This window comes from Macrosteles quadrilineatus, unplaced genomic scaffold (assembly GCF_028750875.1).
Source record: "Macrosteles quadrilineatus isolate MER2022 unplaced genomic scaffold, UCM_ALF_1.0 Scaffold_8__2_contigs__length_117827958, whole genome shotgun sequence".
In the NCBI taxonomy this organism is placed as follows: domain Eukaryota; kingdom Metazoa; phylum Arthropoda; class Insecta; order Hemiptera; family Cicadellidae; genus Macrosteles; species Macrosteles quadrilineatus.
The window spans coordinates 52,090,682-52,112,831 of record NW_026542601.1 but is presented as its reverse complement, the minus strand read 5'-3'; the positions used below and the strand labels follow the sequence as shown (position 1 = coordinate 52,112,831).

The following is a 22,150-nucleotide window of genomic DNA, read 5'->3' as shown; positions in this document are numbered from 1 at the left end:
TTATAATTTTATTTCTTCTTTGTTCTGAATACAATTTCCTATTTTTCTTTCCCATCCCAATTTCTTGACAGCTGAAAGTTATTTAATTTAATGTTTATTTACATCATATTTTGATTATTATAAAAAGAAAACATTGCATTCTATCTTCAGTACAATCACTACATATCATTTTTTATTCTCAATTTATTTTATAACTCACATACAATTTTCATGTGATTTAAGCAAATATTACTCATTTTAATTTGAACTACATTATACAATCCATATTGTGAACATCATTGTTAAATTCTACAAGGAAGAAAGACATTTTAAAAGTGATATTTTAATCATCAAGACATGAATGAACTTAAACTTAAATACCTCAAGAAACTATGAATCCATCAAGACGGTTCCACCAATGATGAAAATAATGATTGACATTCTTGGTGAGTTTCATCAATATTAAGTTTTTTTTTTTTTTTTTTTTTTTTTTGACAAACTTATTTTCAGAAAATGAACAACATTGTATATTAAACTTAAAAACCTTGTCTTGTTACTTTTTTCTATCATTATTTATGTAAAATATTTAGCTGACAAATCCCAACAATATCAATTTTGAATTGTTTCACTTCTTTGCCTAATTTAGGCTGGTCCTTCGATTTATTTCCTTTATTAATTTTCTTATTTCAACTACCTTTTCCCCACACATTAAGTGATTGAATTTGAGGAAACTCTACTTACTGATCAGTTTGTTGCAAACTCCCATGGCTGACCTTGATAGTCTTGGTTGAGACGTCCCCTATTAGTTCGTCACTTTCTCTCATTTAGACACACCGTGATCAGAATGCAACTTTCCACTAACTCTGGTCACTGCTCCTATCAAACGAGACAAACAAATGACAACAGTCTCGGCCTGCACCATGAAAAACACCTTGCAAACGTTTAAGACCATTTTTGGACTCCCACCACCCCTTGTAAAAGTGTTTTTACATTCAATGACTTTATTACTCTATTCAGGACCATCAACTGATGATAGACATTATTATGCTTGACAATTTTGTGAGCACAGAAATCTGCTCACAAAATGTGATTCATAAGTGGAAGGAGTGTCAATTATCTTTCACGACGTTTAAACACTATGACGAGACTAATTGTCCTATAGAGATGGAAGCCGACTTGAATAGTAGTGGATAAAGTAAGGAATATTAGAACTAAGCTCTCTTGGCTGTGACAAGAACACAATGGAGAGCTTAATTAACCTTGTAGTTATTTTCTTAACAAAAAATATTTTCGTTTTGTAAATTACAGGTCCTAACTATTTATAGGTTAAAAAGTCTAAGCAACTGTAAATGTTGTATGTCATTTTGTTATAAACTGGATCAATAGCAGTGCAACTGCTGATCCGGGAGTAGCTTACAACCTATTTTCCACATAAAAGCACTTCAGCCAGCTGTTACCGTTTTATTATTCTTTTTTTAGGTTGCAAAACCGTAGTGTGGCAAAGTATAACGTGTGGAATAAAGTAGAATGAGTGCAGTAAAAACGAATGTGGCAAAGTGTATTAGAGCGTAAATTAGCTTTTTAGAAGAAACCATAAATTTTTTATTGTTCCTATACAAAAGAGTAGTAAAAAAGTACAAACTACTCAAAGGTTATGCAAAAATACTAGGGATGGACGAGATTGGATTTTTAGTTCGAGACGAGACGAGACGAGATTTTTTATTTCTCATAAAATTTTGAGACGAGATCGAGACGAGATTTCTCTTCTCATACACAACGGGAAATGCACGTTCGAAATTTTTACCTGATTTTGTAACATTGTTAGATGACTGTTTAAATACTAAAATAATGATAATAGGCAAGAATATTTACAATCTTTCATTAAATAACATCAGCATAACATTTTTTTATTAATCACGCCTAACTTATTAAAAATGCCTACGATTAGGAAACATGGTGATATCAGTTAGGATAGAGTTCAACTTATCCTAAAATAAAATAAATCATAAAATAAAAGCAATATTAATTTTTATAAAATAGTTACTTGTTTTGACTTTTTTATAGTAATAAAACATTCCTCACACTGCTTACACTTAACAAAACTTCTCAAATGTTATTAAAGTAATATTATTAAAATAATGAAAGTAATATTTACATTAAAAGAATTAATTAAATAAGAACGCCTTCAAAAGGAAACGCAACAACAACACGCTCCTGTATTGCGGGTATTGCATTGTCTTTCTGCAGGCGTTTTTAATTTTTTTTTTTTTTTTTTTTTTTTTAATTCTTGTCTCGATAAAAATCTCGGCTAAAAAGTAATCTTGTCTCGTGTAACGAGATTGAAAATTTCCCGAAAATTTCCCGAAATTTCGAGACTTGACCATCCCTAAAAAATACCTACTCAACTGTAAAAACCTTAACATTTTTGAATGATCAGTGAATATTGTCAGTCAATCCTTAAAAATAGGGTTATCCCGGTGTCCCTAAACTTTGATTCTAGGGTATCGAGAAAATGTCGATTCTTTAATCTTTGTTACCTTGGATTCTCAGTGAAATTGTTAACATTTATCAAGGTGGCGTTAGTTAATATAATTTGATCCCATATTCTTGATGTCATAGTAACTGTCAATTGAGCACACTTTAGTTACAGATTTTGCAATTGCTTTGATATCCCAAGATTCCCGTCCCAAAAAAGTGCTAAATGTAGTAAAATCTTAGAAAAAAAACAGGAATAAAGATTTGTTTTTACACATTTGATATAATAATTGATACTTTACAGGAAAGTGTATAAATTGTGTGTGAATTGCTTTTAGTATCAATCATTGTTATACCATGATACGGGTGTCAGTAGGGATTTAAGTTAAGCTTAACCCCAGCTCTCTTTTTGGTAAACCTTAATGTTATATATCAGTAAAAAATATTGTCCATAAGTTGCAGTCAAATGGTTTTCATAAGTTTTTTTCTCTTTCAGTTGCCTCCACCTAAACCTGCTGATAAAATTAGCCCCGGACCAGGATTTGAGGTTCTGCCTCCTCGAAGAGGAATGCCCACTCCTCCTCTAAATGTTAAGAACTGAACCAACTCAGCTGCAATCTACTTGCCATGAGACACACAGTCACTGAGAGGGTTGTCTAATGTCTAGGCTTCTAGGCTAGCATAGGTTTGGTTATGCATTTAAATCAAAGTAGGGTTTTAAAACCATCCTGTAGCTGGAGATTGAGTCAGAGGCTGAGTGGTTTTCCTTTCATTCTTTTCCCATTAAGTTGTCATGATATGAAGCTTAATATGATAAAACTACCCAGAGTTTATAGCAAGCACTCAAGCCCAGAACTGTTTTACACAATCATTAAATCTGGTAAAGCCTATGGAGCGTTGCAACATTACCATTTAGATAAAATCCATTGGTGATTAAAGCGATTTTAACCCAGGACCTTGGCGGCCGAAGCTCCACCACTTAACTAGCTCGCTCCCTGGGTTTATTGCTATATTTTAATGTTGTTTGGCCTTAATAAACAACATGTTTATGTTTTACGTAAGTTTGAAGCATTAACAAAAAATGTCTGCACTGCATAAGTCATCAAGTGAGTCTTGTAAACCTCATTGTATACATTAAGATCATATTCAATCCCTTAATTTGTACTGTAAATGCTCAAGAGCAATCTCTTTTAATTTTGTCACTTTCTATTTACCACTTCAATGGTTTTCAAGGTCTGAATGGTTAAGAATAGTTTACGTTCAACAGATAGTTTGAACCTAATTTGAAGACCTTGAAAAAAGTGCAAGAATAATTTCTTTGGATATAGGCTTACAGAGGTGGTAAAATAAAGGGAATATGGTTTTGCAGTGTATGTTTGATGAAAATACATTGACCAAGTTTCGTAGGCTCACAAAAGTTGTGATCACATTTTAGCGAATTTCCCATATTAGGAAATTCAGGGAATAATTAATTAAAGGAATAAGGAAATTAAAGGAATAAGCTATTACCCATAGGTCTCATGGTAAGACCTGGACCTGGGACCAATTTACTTTTCTGTTTTGAGGTCCCCAAAGGCCAAAAACACCATCCACTCAAATTCATCTATATTTTAGCGAATTTCCCTATAGGGGAAGTAGCTATTACCGTAGGTGGCGTGGTAAGACCTAGGCCCGGGACCAACCTACTTTTCCATTTTGATGTCCCCAGAGGCCAAAAACGCCATTGGTTCAAATTTTTACATATGCATGTGGCCGTGAACACGATAACTTGAGTAATTTTTGTCCGATTTTGATGAAATTTGGTTTGAAGGTGTAAGGCGGGATAAACTTGAATGAGTTCGCGAACCAGCATGATCGTACCATGGGAACGACAACAACTAAACAGTTTACAACAAGTAAACTGTTGTAGTTTGCTTGTTTATGAAGAGATTTGAATCAAATTTGGAAAATGCATTTATTTCTTATTAAACTATTAACATAAAAATTTTTTTCCCCGGGACGAAAATGATATAATTTATCCAGAAAAATGGCTAAATGTTTACTTAAATACTCTATACAACAAGTCTATCTCGCCCCGGTCGCTACAGAACACTTCGACAAAGTACAACTAACTGTCGTTACACGACAGTGTTAGCAGTTTCAGCTTTTCCCAATGGGTGAAAGCACGTACTGGGTCATCACTTTTTGTGTCTACAATAAACTGCATTAATGTCATCACACGACGGTGTTTGTAGTTTTGACTTTCCCCGATAAATGACAGCGTCAGCACGTAATGGGTAAAAAAATTTATTATTTTTCCGTTTCGGATTAAGTCAATCCTATTGTTGAGTGAGGATGTATTATATTATGTTATTAATATTTATGCTAGGGTCTATTCTTAAAAGTTAATTTTTGTTATAGATTTTTATAAATTTACATGTTGATATTTTTAACATTGGTCTTATAGGTTGCCATGCTAGTTACAAAAAGGAAAAAATGTAAGCAAATGATTCATAAAATATCCTATAAGCCAGCTTGTATTCTAGCTAATTACAAAATACAGTACAAAAGAAAGGATATTTGGATGATAACTATTGGACAAGTAACACACATGAGGTGTATTTCTGAGGATTAGTATAATAATATGACTGTTTAGATATGTAGAATATTTTATAGCAATACATCATACATCATTAATATTGAAATAAGAATATTCTGATTACGTGCCATTTTGTTCTCACTGGGGCGCAGAGCTCCATGATCCAATTGCTGCAATTTTCTGAGATCTTTGTGATTAATGTGTTGCAAAAATACTAGTAAGTAAATGGTTTTAAAGACCATTAGTTTGTTGTTGAGCTTTGTTCAGGAAAATATTAATGCAGTTCTTCCATATGAATATTTTCTTCAATAAATGAGAAATGAAGAAAGGCCATTGACTAATTATATGATAACCAAAAAATTTAATCATATCAAAATTATGTATCTTTCTAAGATCACATTGTAAATCAATAGTTTTATGATTCATTTTTGTTTAAGGGATTGAATATTAAATACTTAGGTGATACTCAACCTTGCAGAATTATTTTAAAAATCAAATAAAACACAACAATCTACTTGAGCTCTTCAATCCTTGAATTTGGTCAAATAAAACTGTAAATATAATAGTTCTTGTATGTTAGGGTTTTTGCTGTTAAATTATAATTTGCCTACCTACCATATTTGTTGGATGCAAGTTGTTTAGTTATAAAAAAATACATCCAATATGTTTAATTATTACTAAGTGATGGTCGGATCGGGATATTGGACTACCAGATCCGCCGGATCTGAGCTAGAACCATTGCCCGATCGGATCCACAAAAAATCGGATCTTTTATTGGATCCAAATTTTTTTTCGAATAAAATTTTTTTTAACTTTTATTTAAAAAAAAAAACTTAATTTTAAAACTAAAAAAATCTTATTAATTTTTTTTAAATTCTATTAACACAAAACGCCCTTTATAAAGTACAATTCATACATAAGAACAGGTGTTTTGTCACAGTGATGTATTTTAAAATAAAATTAATAGTGACTATCTGTGTCCATATATAAGACAATCTGTGTCCATGTACAAGATTATCAGAGTCCATGTACAAGACTATCTGTATCCATGTACAAGACTAACTGTGTCCATATACAAGACAGTCTGTATCCAAAGATAGTCCTGTACCTCGAGGACACACAGACGGTCTTGTATATGGACACAGACAGTCTTTGACATTACCTTACCCATATGAGTTGTTGACGTTGACATACGAGGTGTGGCTAGAAAAAAACCGGACTAGTCCCAGTGCAACAATAAAACAAATGCAATAAGGCTGAAAGTCGCGTGGACTGTCACGTGACTCTCGCCCATCCTACTGCTCGAGTTTCATCTGCCTTCTTTACTCAGTCTGCCCGTGGCGTATGTTCTAAGTAATTGTCGTTTTGGCTGTGCGTCGGAAAAATGTTGAGTGTACAAAAAATCGATTGGCGTTTGGTTTCGGGATCGTAAGTAAAAAACCACAATTCATCACAAGTATTAAAATTTTGTAAGAAGGTTGGATCACTATCAATGTTTTCTAGGATGTCAGAACAAATCATTCTTCGGCGTTCTTTCTGTTCAATTGTGAGACACTTTGGAACCATTTTGGAACACACTTTGATCATGTTGAAACTTTCATGAAGAATCTGCCTAACACTTTCCTTGTCAATTCCTGTCAACTCAGACATTGCTCTGATTGTTAAACGGCGATCTTGTCGAACAAGTTTACAGATTTTTTCAATGTTTGCATCAGTTTTTGCTGACAATGGTCTGCCAGTACGAGTGTCGTCACTTGTGTCTTCGCGGCCATCTTTAAATCGCCTAAACCACTCAAACACTTGTGTTCGCGATAAAAAATCATCGCCGTACACTTGTTGTAACATTACAAACGTTTCACTTGCAGATTTTCCAAGTTTGAAAAGAAATTTGATGTTTACACGCTGTTCTTTTTGTACACTCAACATTTTTCCGACGCACAGACAAAACGACAACTACTTAGAACAGACGCCACGGGCAGACTGAGTAAAGAAGGCAGATGAAACTTGAGCAGTAGGCGGGGCGAGAGTCACGTGACAGGCCACGCAACTTTCAGCCTTATTGCATTCGTTTTATTGTTGCACCGGGACTAGTCTGGTTTTTTTCTAGCCACACCTCGTATACTATCACATTACCTAGCCATATGAGTTATTTAAAATACCCGTCCTTGAAAAAAAGAAGAAAAAACATATATGGATCTGGTACCGACATTTTCTTGGATCCGCCCATCACTAATTATTACTGCATATTTATTTCACGTGTTAAATTTAAGATAAAGAAAATATCTTACCTACTTGTATAATTTTGTGAGTTTTGCTTTTAAAATCTTTAAAAACGCTTATGATGCATAAAATAGGTATAATCTACAAGGAAAGGTGTAGAATTGCTGCATGTTTTTTTTTTACTTGTTTTCGGCTTTAATGTGGTGGATTAAGGATATAAGTTATTCTTAAATAAATTTTAAAATAGTTGTAATTTGTTAACATCATTTAAGATGATCTCATTTAAAGTTCTCTATTGACTCGAAAGTATTCTTGTAAATATTATAAAAACTATATATATATGTTATTGTATAAAAGAGTGTTATTGTAAATAAAGTGTTATTGGTTAAGATGTACAAAAGTAACTGGTTCACCACCAGTTTTGTCTGTATTGTGCAATATTTGTCACAGGAAATATAAAATTTTATCACAGATATTAATTAAAGTTATATTAACCTGGTTTCTGTGAGTAATTCTTAATTCCCTAAGGCTGTGTGGTTTGCTAGACAAGAAATAGGTAGATGTGCTGCATTGGTTTCCAAGACTGTGTAAGATACTGTAGTTTTCCGTAGTCAAAAAAAAAGAGATGAGATCAGAATAGAGATAGTTAGCAGATTATTCATCGCTATTTAATGATAATGAATGTGTCGAGAATCGATCCTCAAAAGTCACTTCCGATACCAATACCTGACATGACCGAGAAGATGGGTGATTGGAACACCGCAATCGCACAAGACGATAATGACGTTTCTGTGATGTATATGTTTTAAGTGTTATAAGACGTTTCTTTTATTTACTTCCCGTGATGTAATGGGACGACGCACACTACCCCCGACTTGTCTCCGACCCGACCAGTACACCACTCAACCCCCAGTATTCCTAGATCAACCAAACGGTGAGCACTTGTTTCTTGTGTGGTTTGTAAAGTGACTTCTTTTGTAAAATGTCGCAGGCCCTGTTTATGAACACAAAAAAAGCTATAGATTAGCTAAAAGCTGTAGATTATGCCAACAGAGGGATGAAGAAGGTAGCTTGGGAGGAGATCATGCTGATATTTGGTGAACGTGATGACGCTACTCAGAAGGAAAAGTCTCAGTTAACATTGGATGTACCCAGTATAGTTTCTTCTTCCGCTTAACGTACCTACGATACAGAAGCTACTTCTTCAACATACATCTTGACACTGAAGTTGGTAAAACATTCGTTGCCTCGGTCGGGTCGTGCTCTAGTCGCATGGTGACCGGTCGGGCGTTTGGTCGTGATCGTGGTCGGATAGTGTGCACCGGCCCTTAATAAGCCCCATATGATAACGAGGCTTGCTCGCACGCTATAAGGAGAGTGGAATCTGAGCATTCACTATAGAGAGCCTCATAATAGGCATGCTAATAGGGTTGAACCAGAAGTCTTATGGTGTTAAGTAGCAGATGAGCACTATTATGTATCCAGCCACTCAGCTAACAGGTGGTCAATTAATTTTAATTTGACATTGACTAAACATAATTATTCAAATAATATACAAGTAACAATTATTGGATATAATAATTGCATTTGACCATTGATAACTCAAATACTTTTCAAAGACATGGTTTAACTAGTATCTTGATATAAAATAATGATATCTTGATGTGGTATATGTTTAAAATTAGCTATATTATCTTACAAGTGGGAATTAGAACTTTTAAATCGGAAAAAGACATCGAATCGGTTCTAAACATTAAAGAAGCCGAAACAGGTCTTATCTCAATTTCTGTCTGTCACGGCCCAGAAGGCATTTTACGCGGCCTTCTGAAAACCTAGAGTACCTAAGAAAAAAGATTCAAATAATTTTAATGTATTCACGGGATTGGCGAGTCAGTGTCTTTAGCCATTAAAACATGACTTCACTACTAACTTGGTATGGTAAATAAAATGACGGACGTTCAAAAACCCAATGTTGTGCGTTTTTTTCCCAGTTTCCCTAATAATCATTATTATAATGTTTTTCACATAGTAGGCCTACGTCGTCTATGAAATAACGGAAAAACGAACAGCTGTTTTGGATCAAAGAGGTTATTTTTTATAGCTGTCACTGATCTGTTTACATTATGTTGTTTACAAATTCCGCAACCATTTTCGATCGTGTTTTTAAAGAAAATCCAAACCAAGTAGTAAAAAAGTTTTTCCTTAACATCACGGATATTAATTAATCGCAAGTGCAATAATGTGTAACCGTAAATGAAATTAAATAACTATAGGCATCATCCAGGTCAGGAACCGGAGATTCTTTAAGTATAAAATTGTTCTTGAGTTTTGATAACTGGGAAAATACTTGAATCAGTATCGTTTAAGGCTTAAATTTTAAATTTAAGTTTGGGAAACTTAAATTTTAGCGAATTTCCCTGTAGGAAGGTTCTATTACCGTAGGTCCAGGGACCAATTTACTTTTTCATTTTGATGTCCCCAGAGGCCAAAAAACACGGCAACTTTTTACTACAGGCCGTGGCCTGGTAGAATTGGCAACGTCGCAATGTGGTGTTGTTATAGTGACACGTCCCATAAGATTACATGGCACTGGCACTATGGCAGACAGGTGACATCAGCACATTAATTCGCACTTTATTGATTTAAATTTATTAAAATATTGAAAATAAAACATACAAAATTGAAACCCGAAATAATATGAACTAAAAATCTATATCTGTACATTTTTAAGCGGATTCAATATTGTCATAGTCCAGTACCGGTAACCAATCTTTCGTAAATACACAAATACCATTAGCTGCTTCCAAACAAAATAGCTGTTACAACCAGGCCGCGGCCTGGTAGAATTGGCAACGTCGCAAGTGGTGCTGTTTAGTGACAGACGTCCCATAAGATTACATGGCAGATAGGTAACATCAGCTCATTAATTCGCAGTTTGTTGATTTAAATTTATAAAAATAAAAACATATTGAAAATAAAACATACAGAATTGAAAACGGGAACAATACGAATTAAAAATCTATATCTGTACATTAAAAGCGGAGTCAATATTGTCATAGTCAAGTAACCAATCTTTCGTAAATACACAAAATACCATTAGCTGCTTCCAAACGAAACAGCTGTTACAACACCACTTGCGACGTTGCCACTTCAAAGGCCGCGGCCTGTAGTTAAAGGCGGCCATGGCTATAACACCACTTGCGACGTTGCCACTTCGAAGGCTGTGGCCTGGATCTAAAGGTGGCCGTGCCAAAAACACCATTCGTTAAGCTGGGTTTTCATAGGCGCGGAAGCGGAGAGAGGAACGCGGAGAGTGGACTCCACTACTTGTCTTAGGCAATTTAATGTTACTGTTTCCTAGAAGCGGAGCGGAACACCATGTTAATCTCTTTTCCACTATCCGCGCTCCTCTTCCACGTCCAGGAAAACCCGGCTTTAAATTTTTTATATATTTACATTATTTATATATAAAAAATGAATGATGAAATTTAGTTTAAAGGTGTAAACTAATCTAAACTTGAATGAGTTCGCGAACCAGCATGATCGGACCATGGGAACGGGGTTTTACGGGGGGTTTATTTATGGGGTAAAAGTAAAACAAGGTTTTTCCCATTTTTGACCCTCAAAACACAAAATTTCCGAATTTCTCTCTAGACTATTTAAAAGAGCTTAAAAAACAAATAATTTAGTACATCAAAGTGTTTTTGTACGGTTGGTAATGGAGCAAATTCAAAAAAATGTAAATTTAAAATTCCCATGTTATTCTTATGGAGAATATTACAATTTTGTAGTTTGCTTGTTTATGGATATATCATTTTGATCAAATTTGGCAAATTTATTTAAGCTATTAACATGTTACGAAAAATATACTTTATTAGTTCAGTAGCAGCAAAAGATACTCGTTAACTTATAATGCTATTTAAATATATTTAATTGGAAATCAATCCAGAAAAATGGAAATTCGCTTAGTCGGGAGGTTTGAGGTTTGCTCTTTGCTGCGGCTGAGGCACTTTAAATCATTGTTGCCAGTAGCTTTCAAAAATTATATGTACTTTGCTATGGTTAAACTGTAGACAATTCCTTACTTAACTAAATTCTGTATTTGTGTGTGTATTAATTGGTGACGCATAAATGTCTTTATTACTCGGTGTTTCACGAAAAAAAAACAAGAGCACCTTTGTTAATGAAAATTGAAAATGTCAACCAGAATAAAGTGTTCAATGGTGAGGTTGAGGTAGTATTTTAACCAGTGACTTCAATTGACTACACTATCCCCGTGCGTAGAACGGGCACACAGCAAGTAGAATCTTACTAATATTTTAATGTGAAAGTTTGTGTGTTTGTTTGTTTGTTTGTTTGTTTGTTTGTTTGAAGTTCAATCACGCATTAACCACTGAACGGATTGGGCTGAAATTTGGCATGATGATAGCTTACATTCCCGATTAACATATAGGCATATTCTTATCTCAAAAATCCTTTCGGGCTCCGCCCCAGTGGCTCTGTAATTCCCCATGTTAGCCTTATGAGTATTCATATTTAAAGGGAATTAAAGAATTTAGTCAGCTGTTTCAACTAAAAAAGTTGGTTCTATGATATGGAAAAGCATTAAAAAGTTATAAGATTTACCAACAGGGTGCAGCACTATATTTTTTGCATTTATGAAAACAGCTAATTTGAACTAAGCAGCAACAAAAAACTGTGATTCGAAAAGAGAACTGTCAAAGTAGGATTGTTTACAGTTATGTTTATGTTTTTCATTTCATTAATAATTTGTGATATTTTGCGAATTGTTGATAATTTATTTTTCTCTATTGTTTGGGTGAAGTGGTAGAACATTATGGCTATTGTAGATGTGTAATACTATAGAATACTGTAAATTTAAAAAAGTTTTTTTTATAAAACTGTGTCCTCCCTTATTGCAAACGCAAAGCTTGAGTATAACTGCAATAAGCATGTTATACTTATATTCCAACCCCGTACGAAGGACGGGTACTCTGCTAGTACTAAATAAGCTCCCATGTATATGTAATCTATGATGTTGATAAAAGATCAAACATTGTCAATATTAATTGCAATAAAGTTCAAAACAATTTCATGTTAGTCTGCAGCCAGCCGCCAGCCTTCCAGCCAAAACAGCTGTTTGTGCAATGCAGACAAAAAAATGTAAACCTAAACGTAAACTTCTGTTCAATCTGCTGTTCTGTTTAGCTAAAGATCGAAGATTCTGTTGTGAACTGATACTGATGCCTTTGCTTTGCATAACCTTAACCAACCTCATTTAGTTTAGTTAACTTAGTTTGTTGTTCTTTCTTATCTTGATTTTTGAATCTCTTTTCAATGAATACAAACCCTTTTTGTATTCATTAGTGTAAGAGTGTTGTTTGTATTCATTGCTCTTGATCTTTGATCAGCTCAGTTCTCGATCCCAGTTACTGTAGTAACCTAACCTCCAAGCCCCTCAATCATTTTTGAATATTCCCAATGAAGAACCTTGTAATCTTGTATACAGTGATAATAGTTTAGTCAAAACAAATATGTCTAGCTTTGTTTTCATTTCGATGGACTAACCTACAATTTAACTGCTGTTTATTGATTTATTTTTGTGTATTTATTGTGTATTATGCTACACAATGTAAACATTTTCAAGAGCAATAAATAAATACATTTTGATCTTAGGCCTAGGCCTATTAAAATGTTTCATGCTGAAAACTCGCAGTCAAATTCTGGTTTTAACATCCTCTCAGTGAATTTTGGATTTCCTTATTTTCATGACAACTCGAAAAATGAAGAAGCATACAAAATACCTTTTATAGAAATATACAGTCATGAAGAACTATTCTATGACAATTTCCTAAAACAGCACATGCAATTAAATATTCCATGCATTATTAAAAATGTTTCCTCAGAGTGGGGATGTAGATACTATTGGGTTAAAGATAACAAACCAAATTTTCACTACATTCTTGAGAAATATGGTAAGTAGTGTGTCGCCAACAAAAATAAAAGAACAAATATAATTAGGACCTAATAGCCTTTTGTTTCACTTATGCATGTATTCTGTTCTATAAATATCTGTGTTTTTTATCTGTATATTGTGCAAAATTGTTTTTAAATATGTCTTAAGACATGGGCGTACCCAGATAGGGACAGGGGGGGGGGCAGCTGACCCCTAAATTAGAAGAAAGATACGGTACCTATAAAAAAATTAAGGGCAATCCAAGAACAATTTTATTAGGATATCTTTTAATGTATTTTATATCTGTCTCAGAGCACATTAAATTGCTAAATTAAATACATAGATTAAATAGATAAAAGATAATAGATAGCCTAATAGAAAATATTAAGCATAGATTAAATTGTTAAATTTGTATGCTTTTTCTTCTTCTTTTCTGAGGAATGAAGGTACTTGAATTGTTAAATATTTTTATGTTAAATTAGAATAAGTTAACTTATCCCAATGTAGCCTAATATTATTTTGTTATATTTTTGAATGTCAGGTTAAGTGTAAGAAAGGGCCATGTAGCCCTAACTTTGCCTGAAAAAATAAACAATTTTCATTTCATTTCGATTTTACCCATTTTATTCAAAGACGTTATTATTTCACCCATGAGATATGCAACTTAACTTATCAGTCTGGCGTACAGTGAATCCAGCTCCAGCATTTGCTATTTATTCTGAGAGTACATTACTTGCAATATAAGTGTAAAACTCAGATTGAAAAGTGACTACGAAGCTTAACATCATAATATAGTTTTTTGAAAAATGATATAACCTATCAAGTTAATCAATATTAAATCAAATTGAGGGACAAAGATTTTATGTTCTAAAAGAGGCTCATAAGTGCAAAAAAACTGTGTTTTTAGACCTTAAATTTCTACATTTTTCCGGGCGCGGACCCCCGGCCCTTCTTTGACCTGGCGGTATCCCATCCCCGTTGGTGGATTGCTATGTGAGTCTTGCACACTTGAAATTTTTTACTTAGGCCGGCCCTGGTTGTCAATATGTAATTTAAATGCGTTTGAAGATATTAAAACAGTCAGGAATATAGATCGTAACGGAAAACAAAAATATCGATATATCGAAAAATTTCATCGATAAAAATGAATGTTCCTTTTAACAGGAAAGTACCTTAAAAAGGTTTTATACAGATCCTTAACATTTGACAATTATATGAATAGTCACAGAGAAGTAGGGTACTTAATATTATGAATATTTTTTGAATACAGATGATACATTCATTGGTACACTTAAGTGGTGCCTAGCACCAGTCGCTGGTGTCTTGAGCAAATTCTATTCGACGTCCTCTTCCACTCTCCTTTCCCCCATCACCATAAAGTACTAACTTACTACTAAGTAGTGGCAACAACAATGCTATGTGGCCATCGCCGATCGGGCTCTTCCTTGCCCGATACTAGTAGATTTCCGCCCCAACATACCAGAGCTAAAAGCGCACGGTTGTCCCATTAGATTGTATCCTCTGTATATTACTTCACTGTGGAATAGTTGATTTCTTAAGTAAGTTTAGGCCTAAGTTTAGGAGGAATCACTTATGGAAACTGAATTTCAAACCTATCTTGGCTTCGAACCAATGATTTAATTTATGTAGGCTATTCTGAGCTTGAAAAAACCTATGTTGAGTTAAGAGTAGGTATTAACCATAAACTCAATAAATTCCCAATAACACTAAAAACCTCATAGATAACTATGCAACAATGCATTCTAGCTGATTTGCAATGAAGTAGAAAAAACAGAGATACCAACATACGAGTTTGTTTTGTAGTTACAAAGTTTCTTACATGCGCTTGTAATTTGGATTGCATTAAAAAAAAACAACATCCTGTATATCTAATCCATGGAGTGTGTATTTAAAGTAGATCAAGCTGTTAAAGAACATTTTGATTTTAAATTTAATCTCTAGATTCAACGGAACTCGAAAAAAATACATCAATTTGTCCTAGGCAGTAACAAACTACACAGGGCATCATATCCATCCTGCACTTATTCATCACATATGGAAAATCTAGGATAATTCATACAGATTAAGATCATCGATAAAATGATTTTAACTCCTTTATTGACTTTGTAAGCAGTGTAAGGTATATGGCCCGAATATCGCCCAGGTTCCTAATAACGCCTATCTAGGATCTAGGTCTGCATAGTGGCATAGTGCTGCTGCCAAGCGGGGACCAATGGAAACATGTTTTCGTTCGTTCCAGTTCACGCTGTATTTGTTTAATGGAGTGATTTATTTCCATTTATGTTTTGTGATTTTTTGAATATTTTTCACTCCAGTAAGTTATGAAACTACTCTTACTTTTAGTATACTGTAGCTTATAAACTACTCGTGCTATCTTAACTCTATAACATCGTGGGATGGTGGAATGACTCCTTCATGGGCTTTGTAAGTAGTGTAATTTATATATGATTATCAAAAAGGTTAAATTACATGTTGTTAAATAATTATGGTCCTTCATTCATTCTGACTGGATTATCAACATTTTGGCACTTACATAAGAAGGACCTGATGTTGCCAAAAAGCGCATAGGCTAATCCAGTCAGGATGAAACTTTGACCATATACGGTAAAATCAGGTAACTTAATTTAACCTTCTTTATTTGTCAATTACTGGTCTGTAAACACCGTACAATTGCCAGTGACATTGATCACATTATTTTGTTTTAGGTGATGCACAAGTGCCAGTTGCTGATTGTAGTGACAAATATTACAATTCTCAAAAGAAGGAAGAACAAGTATTGAATACTTTTTTAGAATATTGGAAATCTTATGTTTGTAATAATTATTCTCCTGAACTGCCTTGCTATTATTTAAAAGTACGTTTACAATTGTTAATTTTTTGCAGGTGTTTTTATTAAAGTCGTAGCATGCTAAGGTTTGACTATCCATATTATCAATTGAACGATATTTTCTTAGTTTAAATCTTCTTGCACAAAAGTTCATTGAAATTTCTGTTATATTTTGGAATGAACTAATTCACAATCCATTTGTAGGACTGGCATTTCATGAGAGAGTTTCCTGATGAAAAAATATACCAGGTTCCTTCTTTTTTTGCATCCGACTGGCTAAACGAGTATTTCTTGCAGAGACAAGATGTACACGATGATTACAGATTTGTTTACATGGGCCCAAAAGGATCTTGGTGAGTAGTTACCTATACAGTAGAACCTCGGTTAACCGAGGTAATTGGGACCGAGGGTACCTCGGATACGGCGAACCTCGGATAACACGGAACGTAACCTAAAAATCGTTACCGGGGCTAAAAATAGCTCAAGATATACTAAAACATGAACAAAAGTTATTAACTGAACTGTTGTTTAGTTTATTAGTACAAGAAATGTTATTAGTACGCAATAAATCGTGAGAGGAAACGGTAACACTCACAATACTAAACACTGTTTTAATATAACACTCAATTTATTGCACAACTGAATACGTATGATATAGGCTACACAATGTACAGAAGTTTAGTTACAGTACAGTATTCCTGTTTACAAAATTAAATCAAAGAAATGAAAATTAATTTACTGTACATTGTACAAAAATAAACAAAGTAAGCTAATCTTTTTTCCCAAAGAAATCAGTTATTGTTTTGACTTAGATTAGAGGATCTTAGGCTAGCCGCCCTGTTGCGCCAGCGTCGCAGCCAAACTAAATCGTTTGTTGTTGCGGTTTCTTGTTGTTCAATGTATGCCAGTGCTCCCTCGATCATTCTTAGACCTTCTGTATGTGATATTTTCTCAGTCGCCCCATCAGGTTCATCGCTGTAAAAAAACTTTTGTTTTACGTAACCGTAACGCAATCAAAAGGCAGCAGTTGGAATTGGTATGAAATTAGTTTTGGATTGATGAATGGGCAACATTTAACTAAAGTGTAACAAATATAGTTGTGTTAAAAAATTGATGTTGGATTAAGTTTTTATGTTAAAATTTTGCATAGATAAAAAATCAAAAAACTTACTTGTCATCATCTTCTGGTTGGTTGAGCATCTGGATAATCACGTCATCAGTTAGGGCCTGATCCTCATCTCCATTGATCCATTCACTGATGTCCTCTGCACTGATGGGCTCAGCCACTGGAAGGTGGTTACAAAGATTCACAAGCTCTTCATTTTCAGGAGGACATGCTCTTGGCTGGTTTTCAGGAGCAGCTGTCTCTTGGCGGCTTGCCTTTTCAATTCCGAAAAGTTTGCGCCATGACCTTCTTATAGTGTCCTCCCTAACGTTATCCCAAGCTTCTGACACCCAGTAGACAACATCTTTCATTGTGATTAACTTGAGAGCATCAGTGACACCCAGCCCGTCCTCTAGCTTCTCCAGTAGATTTCTAAGCAGCCTCTTTTTGTAGTTTCGCTTAAAAGTTTCTAGAACTCCCTGGTCTAGAGGCTGGATGAGGGCAGTAACGTTTGGAGGCAAAAATAAGGCTCTAATGCCATCGCTGACTAGCTCATCAGCATCTGGATGGGACGAAGCGTTGTCAAGAATAAGAAGGGCCTTGCGAGGGAGTTTTTTGTTCTCCAAGAAAGCTTCAACGACTGGAACGAATTCCTCAAAAAACCATTGTTTGAAAATCCGCGAGTCCATCCATGCGTTTTTCTGGTTTGTGTATGTGCTGGGAAATGTGTCCACATTAGTATTTTTAAAAGCACGTGGCTTTTTATACTTGCCTATTACAACTGGTTTGGGTTTCAAACTTCCTGCAGCATTGGCACATCCTAAAACTGTAACTCGATCTTTAGATTTCTTATACCCAGGAGCTGATGTTTCCTGCTGACTGGCTAAAGTTTTTGAGGGCAAAATTCTGAAGTTAAGGCCTGTCTCATCACAGTTGAATATTTGATCGGATGTAAGACCCTCTCTCAAAATCAATTTTCTTATTTTTTCTTCAAAAACTGTCACATCAGTTTCATTACCTGAAAGTTTTTCCCCAGATATATTAAGTTGCCGCACTCCATAACGGTTCTTCCATCGCATTAACCACCCGGAACTAGCGGTAAAAGGTTCATCACCATCGCCAAAAGATTTATGGAAATCTAGCGCTTTTGCCTGCAAAATAGGCCCACTTATTGGACTTCCCCTTGCTCTCATTTCCGAAAACCATAAGAATAAAGCCTCGGAAGTTTTTTCATACTCACACTTTTTAAACGTTTTTCTCTCTGAATTGCAATTGGAATTTAAGCTCTGAGCACCCCATTTTTCTAACTCAGCCCTCTTCCTCCTCCAATCTCCGACGGTAACCTCACCAACACCCAAGTCTTTAGCGACTGTTCTTATTGACTCACCATTGTCCAGACGACGAATCGCATTTAGTTTAGTCTCTAAGGACACAACGACACGTTTGCGTTTAGCACTCATTTACACCTACTGTAACTGCACTTAAACACACAATAAAAAAACAGTGATAGACACTTGACTTGTAAAAGTAAACAAAGGACTGCCACTGAGACGAAATGGCGTCTTCGGGCAGACCGATGATGCACGAACACATCCGAGCTGAAGCTGTACACCAGGACAGCCCACTAGATGCGCAATAAGCTACGGAGTCGAATCGGGGTGGTGGGGAGAGCGAGTGGCTCAGTCGCGTCTCGGCATTGAAACAGTTCGCATTGGTCCGGCGGCGAGCGGTGTCGGGTTACAACACCTGCAGCTGCTCTGGCGAGCGGTGTCGGGTGACAGTGCCGTATGCATTCGGCAAAGATAAGCGCTAAGCTACGCAAATATTTGGCCGAGGAAACACAACAGTTGCCAACATTTTACTGTACAGTAGTTTTAACGCATTGCAGGCTAGCGTGCGTATTGCGATAAAAGGAGCACCCAAACGCTCATTACTGTACGTAGTTTGTGCGTGTTTCTTTTGCTTTTTAAATAAAAAAAATCGTCCGAGGACGGCCTCGGTTAACCCGGAGTCTCGGTTAAGCGAGGCTCGGTTAACCGAGGTTCTACTGTAGTAAGCAAATGACTTGTTTGCGCATGGCCCCTCTGCAGCCAGGAGGGGCCCCCACCACAGCCTGGCGATCTGCTACTAGTCGCCCTAAAAATGTTGTCTATATTACTTCTCCTCCCAGTAGATGTGTAATACCTACACATGGCGCCTGTTGGTCTTACAATTTCCCTCGCTTCACAGTGGATGGTTTGCTCTTTTTACAGGCGGTTGCCATGATATTAATCTATGTCTAACACTTTTTTAATCCACGGCTTAACAATCACTCAATAATTACTTAACCGCACTACTCAACTCCAAAACACGGTCCAATAAACTGACAGTGAACACGATAAAATACAATTCTCTTTTAAAATATAGTCCTGAAATAGGAATGCCCCTCCTTCTCTTTTCTAAGAACCATAGCCACAAAGCATCATCAACCATCTCATTTGAAAGTTTTCGCAAGTAACCCAGTTCAGATAAATCCTTTTCAGTCTCGATTTGAGTTCTAGAGTCTATCAATGTTTTTGATTACGACGCCAGTCACTAACCATGCTTTTCCCCACGTTTAATTCATGACATATTTTGGTCTCAGATTAATCTTTATCAATTCGTCCGATCGTGTTCAATTTTTGTTCCTCTGTCACCACATTACGTTGGCTTTTTGACACACTCATTTTTTCACTGAACAAGAGTGTACAACACAATAAACAACACTTGACGAAAAAACACGATGATTATACTGCACTAACCGCACGAAAAATATTCAACTACAGTAACTGTTGACAGATTTTACCTACTACATCAACTGAATAGTGAACCAAATAAAAATGTATGCAAACAGATTTTAAACCATGATAACGCTATATTAAGTATCAAAAACCTAAAGAAAATAACTTCAGTAGTGACACACTACTATGAAAGTTTCATGTTCCTTTGAGAAAAAATTGGCTATAAATAGAATGTCTACTTCAGTATCCTTGTTCAAGGATTATTAAGTAGCCCTTTACCTTAAAAGAAACCGTCTGATTAATAATATTAATTTTGACTTTGGTTAATTTCTTCCAGGACACCATTTCACGCAGATGTATTTTCGTCCTTCAGTTGGTCTGTGAACATTTGTGGTAAGAAGCGTTGGGTTCTTTTTCCACCCGGCCAAGAAAAATGCCTAATGGATAACTTTGCAAGTTTAGTATATGATATTGATTCTCCTTCATTGCAAGATTCGTCAAAATACAAAGATTATCATAAGTTATCTCGCAAATATGAAATTATACAAGAAGCAGGCGATGCAATTTTTGTCCCATCTGGATGGCATCATCAGGTGTGGAATATGGTGAGTTGGTAGCATTAACCTCTTTAGATTCAGTGATTTGATTATGTCTAGTTTTATCAGTTTTACTTCATGTCATGAACACAAAAGTCCCAAAATACTTTTAAACAAGTTTTTGGTGGATACTAACACACTGTTATGGTAACTATTAGATTTTTTTACCTTTAACAATGGTTTGGAAAGAAATTGCAAAATTTTATATTTGGGGGATCCAAAATGGGAAAAACTCATTTTAACTTCATAAAGCCCTGTCCCAATGCAGTAGCCTGATCATGGTGGTTTGTGAATTCATTTGAGTAGGCTTATAACCTACAAATTACGTTTGTACCAAACTTCATCAAAATGGGATGATTTTTACTCAAGTTATTATGCTAACAGACATATGTATATGAATTTGAAGGGATGGTGTTGAACCAAGTCAAATAGATCTATATTCTTTTTGGATAAAAAAATTGGCGACATGTGATCCATATCTAGATAGAATGTCTAGTCTACTTCAAAATCCAAAAGTTAATGCCTTCACCTGAAATGAAAGGATATTAAACCAAGGGATATCTGGATTGCTGAGTTGTTAAGATTTTACCACACTTTGAAGATTTCACTAAACCCCATACTACACTTTTTGCGATATATTTTGTGTATGCATCCATTGGATTGATATCTAACTTAACTGCTTGTAGGACTTAATTATTACCTTTTTCCAGGAAGACACAATTTCGATTAACCACAACTGGGTCAACGGATGTAATATTGACAAAATGTGGGCTTCCCTACGAGCGAACTTAGACGCTGTAAAGAAAGAAATTTCCGACTGTCATGATATGGAAGGGTGGGAGCAACATTGTCAAGTGATGCTGAACGCTTCCTATGGACTTGATTTAAAACAATTTTGTCAGTTTTTACTATACATAGTCAACATACGAGTTCAACACTTAGAAAATAATGAGCAATTAACACTCTTCAATGGTTTTACACTGGACTATTATCATATGAAATTAGATATATTCCAAGCAAAAAATATTCTTGCTAAAATTCTGTGTGACACAGATTTTGTAAAATTGAAGCTTCCTGAAGAGAATGAAATCACAATGGCTATTGAAAGAATCGATAAAATTTTAGGTGATTGATGAGACAAATTGTCTTGTTACAGATTTATTATTGTAAACGATTGGCATACAAATTCCATGAATAAATATACCTTATACAAATTTATACCATATTATTTTTATTCCAACGTTATATTCAAATGCTTTAGAACAAGACAGGCTTGTAACAGTGGCCACAGCACACAGGAGTAAAATCAGCTGATTTAGAGATGAAATACTATTATACTGTGACTGCGTTTATTGTTTTAAGGTGCTTTACTTCTGTAGTGCACTGTACCAGTTGTGATTTTATGAATACTGTAAAGTACGTACACTTAACAATAAAGTTATGCTATGTATAAAAAAATTGGAGTTTTCTTTGATATCTAAAATTACAGTACAGTGCTGTATAATGCTGCTATGCTAATGCTACTTGTGTTGTAACGAGGTCAACCCTCAACGTATATTGTCCATTACTGTTTGTGAACCTCGACTTAAATTTGAGCAAAATCTTACCTCAATATAATGAACATTGTTTCAACA

General features: G+C 35.0%; 2 protein-coding genes across 3 annotated transcripts in view; both read left to right on the top strand.

Moving 5' to 3' along the window:
- The window catches only part of LOC129001695 (mRNA (2'-O-methyladenosine-N(6)-)-methyltransferase-like), a 41,656-nt gene extending 36,783 nt beyond the window's left edge, over window positions 1–4,873 (top strand). Inside the window, exon 14 of the mRNA XM_054429089.1 lies at window positions 2,951–4,873. Within this exon, the coding sequence (XP_054285064.1) occupies window positions 2,951–3,055 (105 nt within the window). The 3' untranslated portion in view covers window positions 3,056–4,873. The remainder of the gene's footprint in view (window positions 1–2,950) is intronic.
- A 7,639-nt stretch (window positions 4,874–12,512) lies between these two features.
- LOC129000069 (2-oxoglutarate and iron-dependent oxygenase JMJD4-like) lies at window positions 12,513–21,899 on the top strand. 2 transcript variants are annotated; one of them, XM_054426943.1, is made up of 5 exons: window positions 12,513–13,227; window positions 15,935–16,002; window positions 16,261–16,409; window positions 20,258–20,525; window positions 21,227–21,899. In XM_054426943.1, exons 1-5 carry the CDS (start codon window positions 12,945–12,947, stop codon window positions 21,647–21,649), a joined length of 1,191 nt encoding a protein of 396 aa, XP_054282918.1. In that variant the 5' UTR covers window positions 12,513–12,944; the 3' UTR covers window positions 21,650–21,899. The 2 variants fall into 2 exon arrangements, with proteins under 2 accessions (XP_054282918.1, XP_054282917.1); XM_054426942.1 differs by having other exon boundaries at window positions 15,935–16,083.
- The last annotated feature ends 251 nt before the right edge of the window (window positions 21,900–22,150 follow it).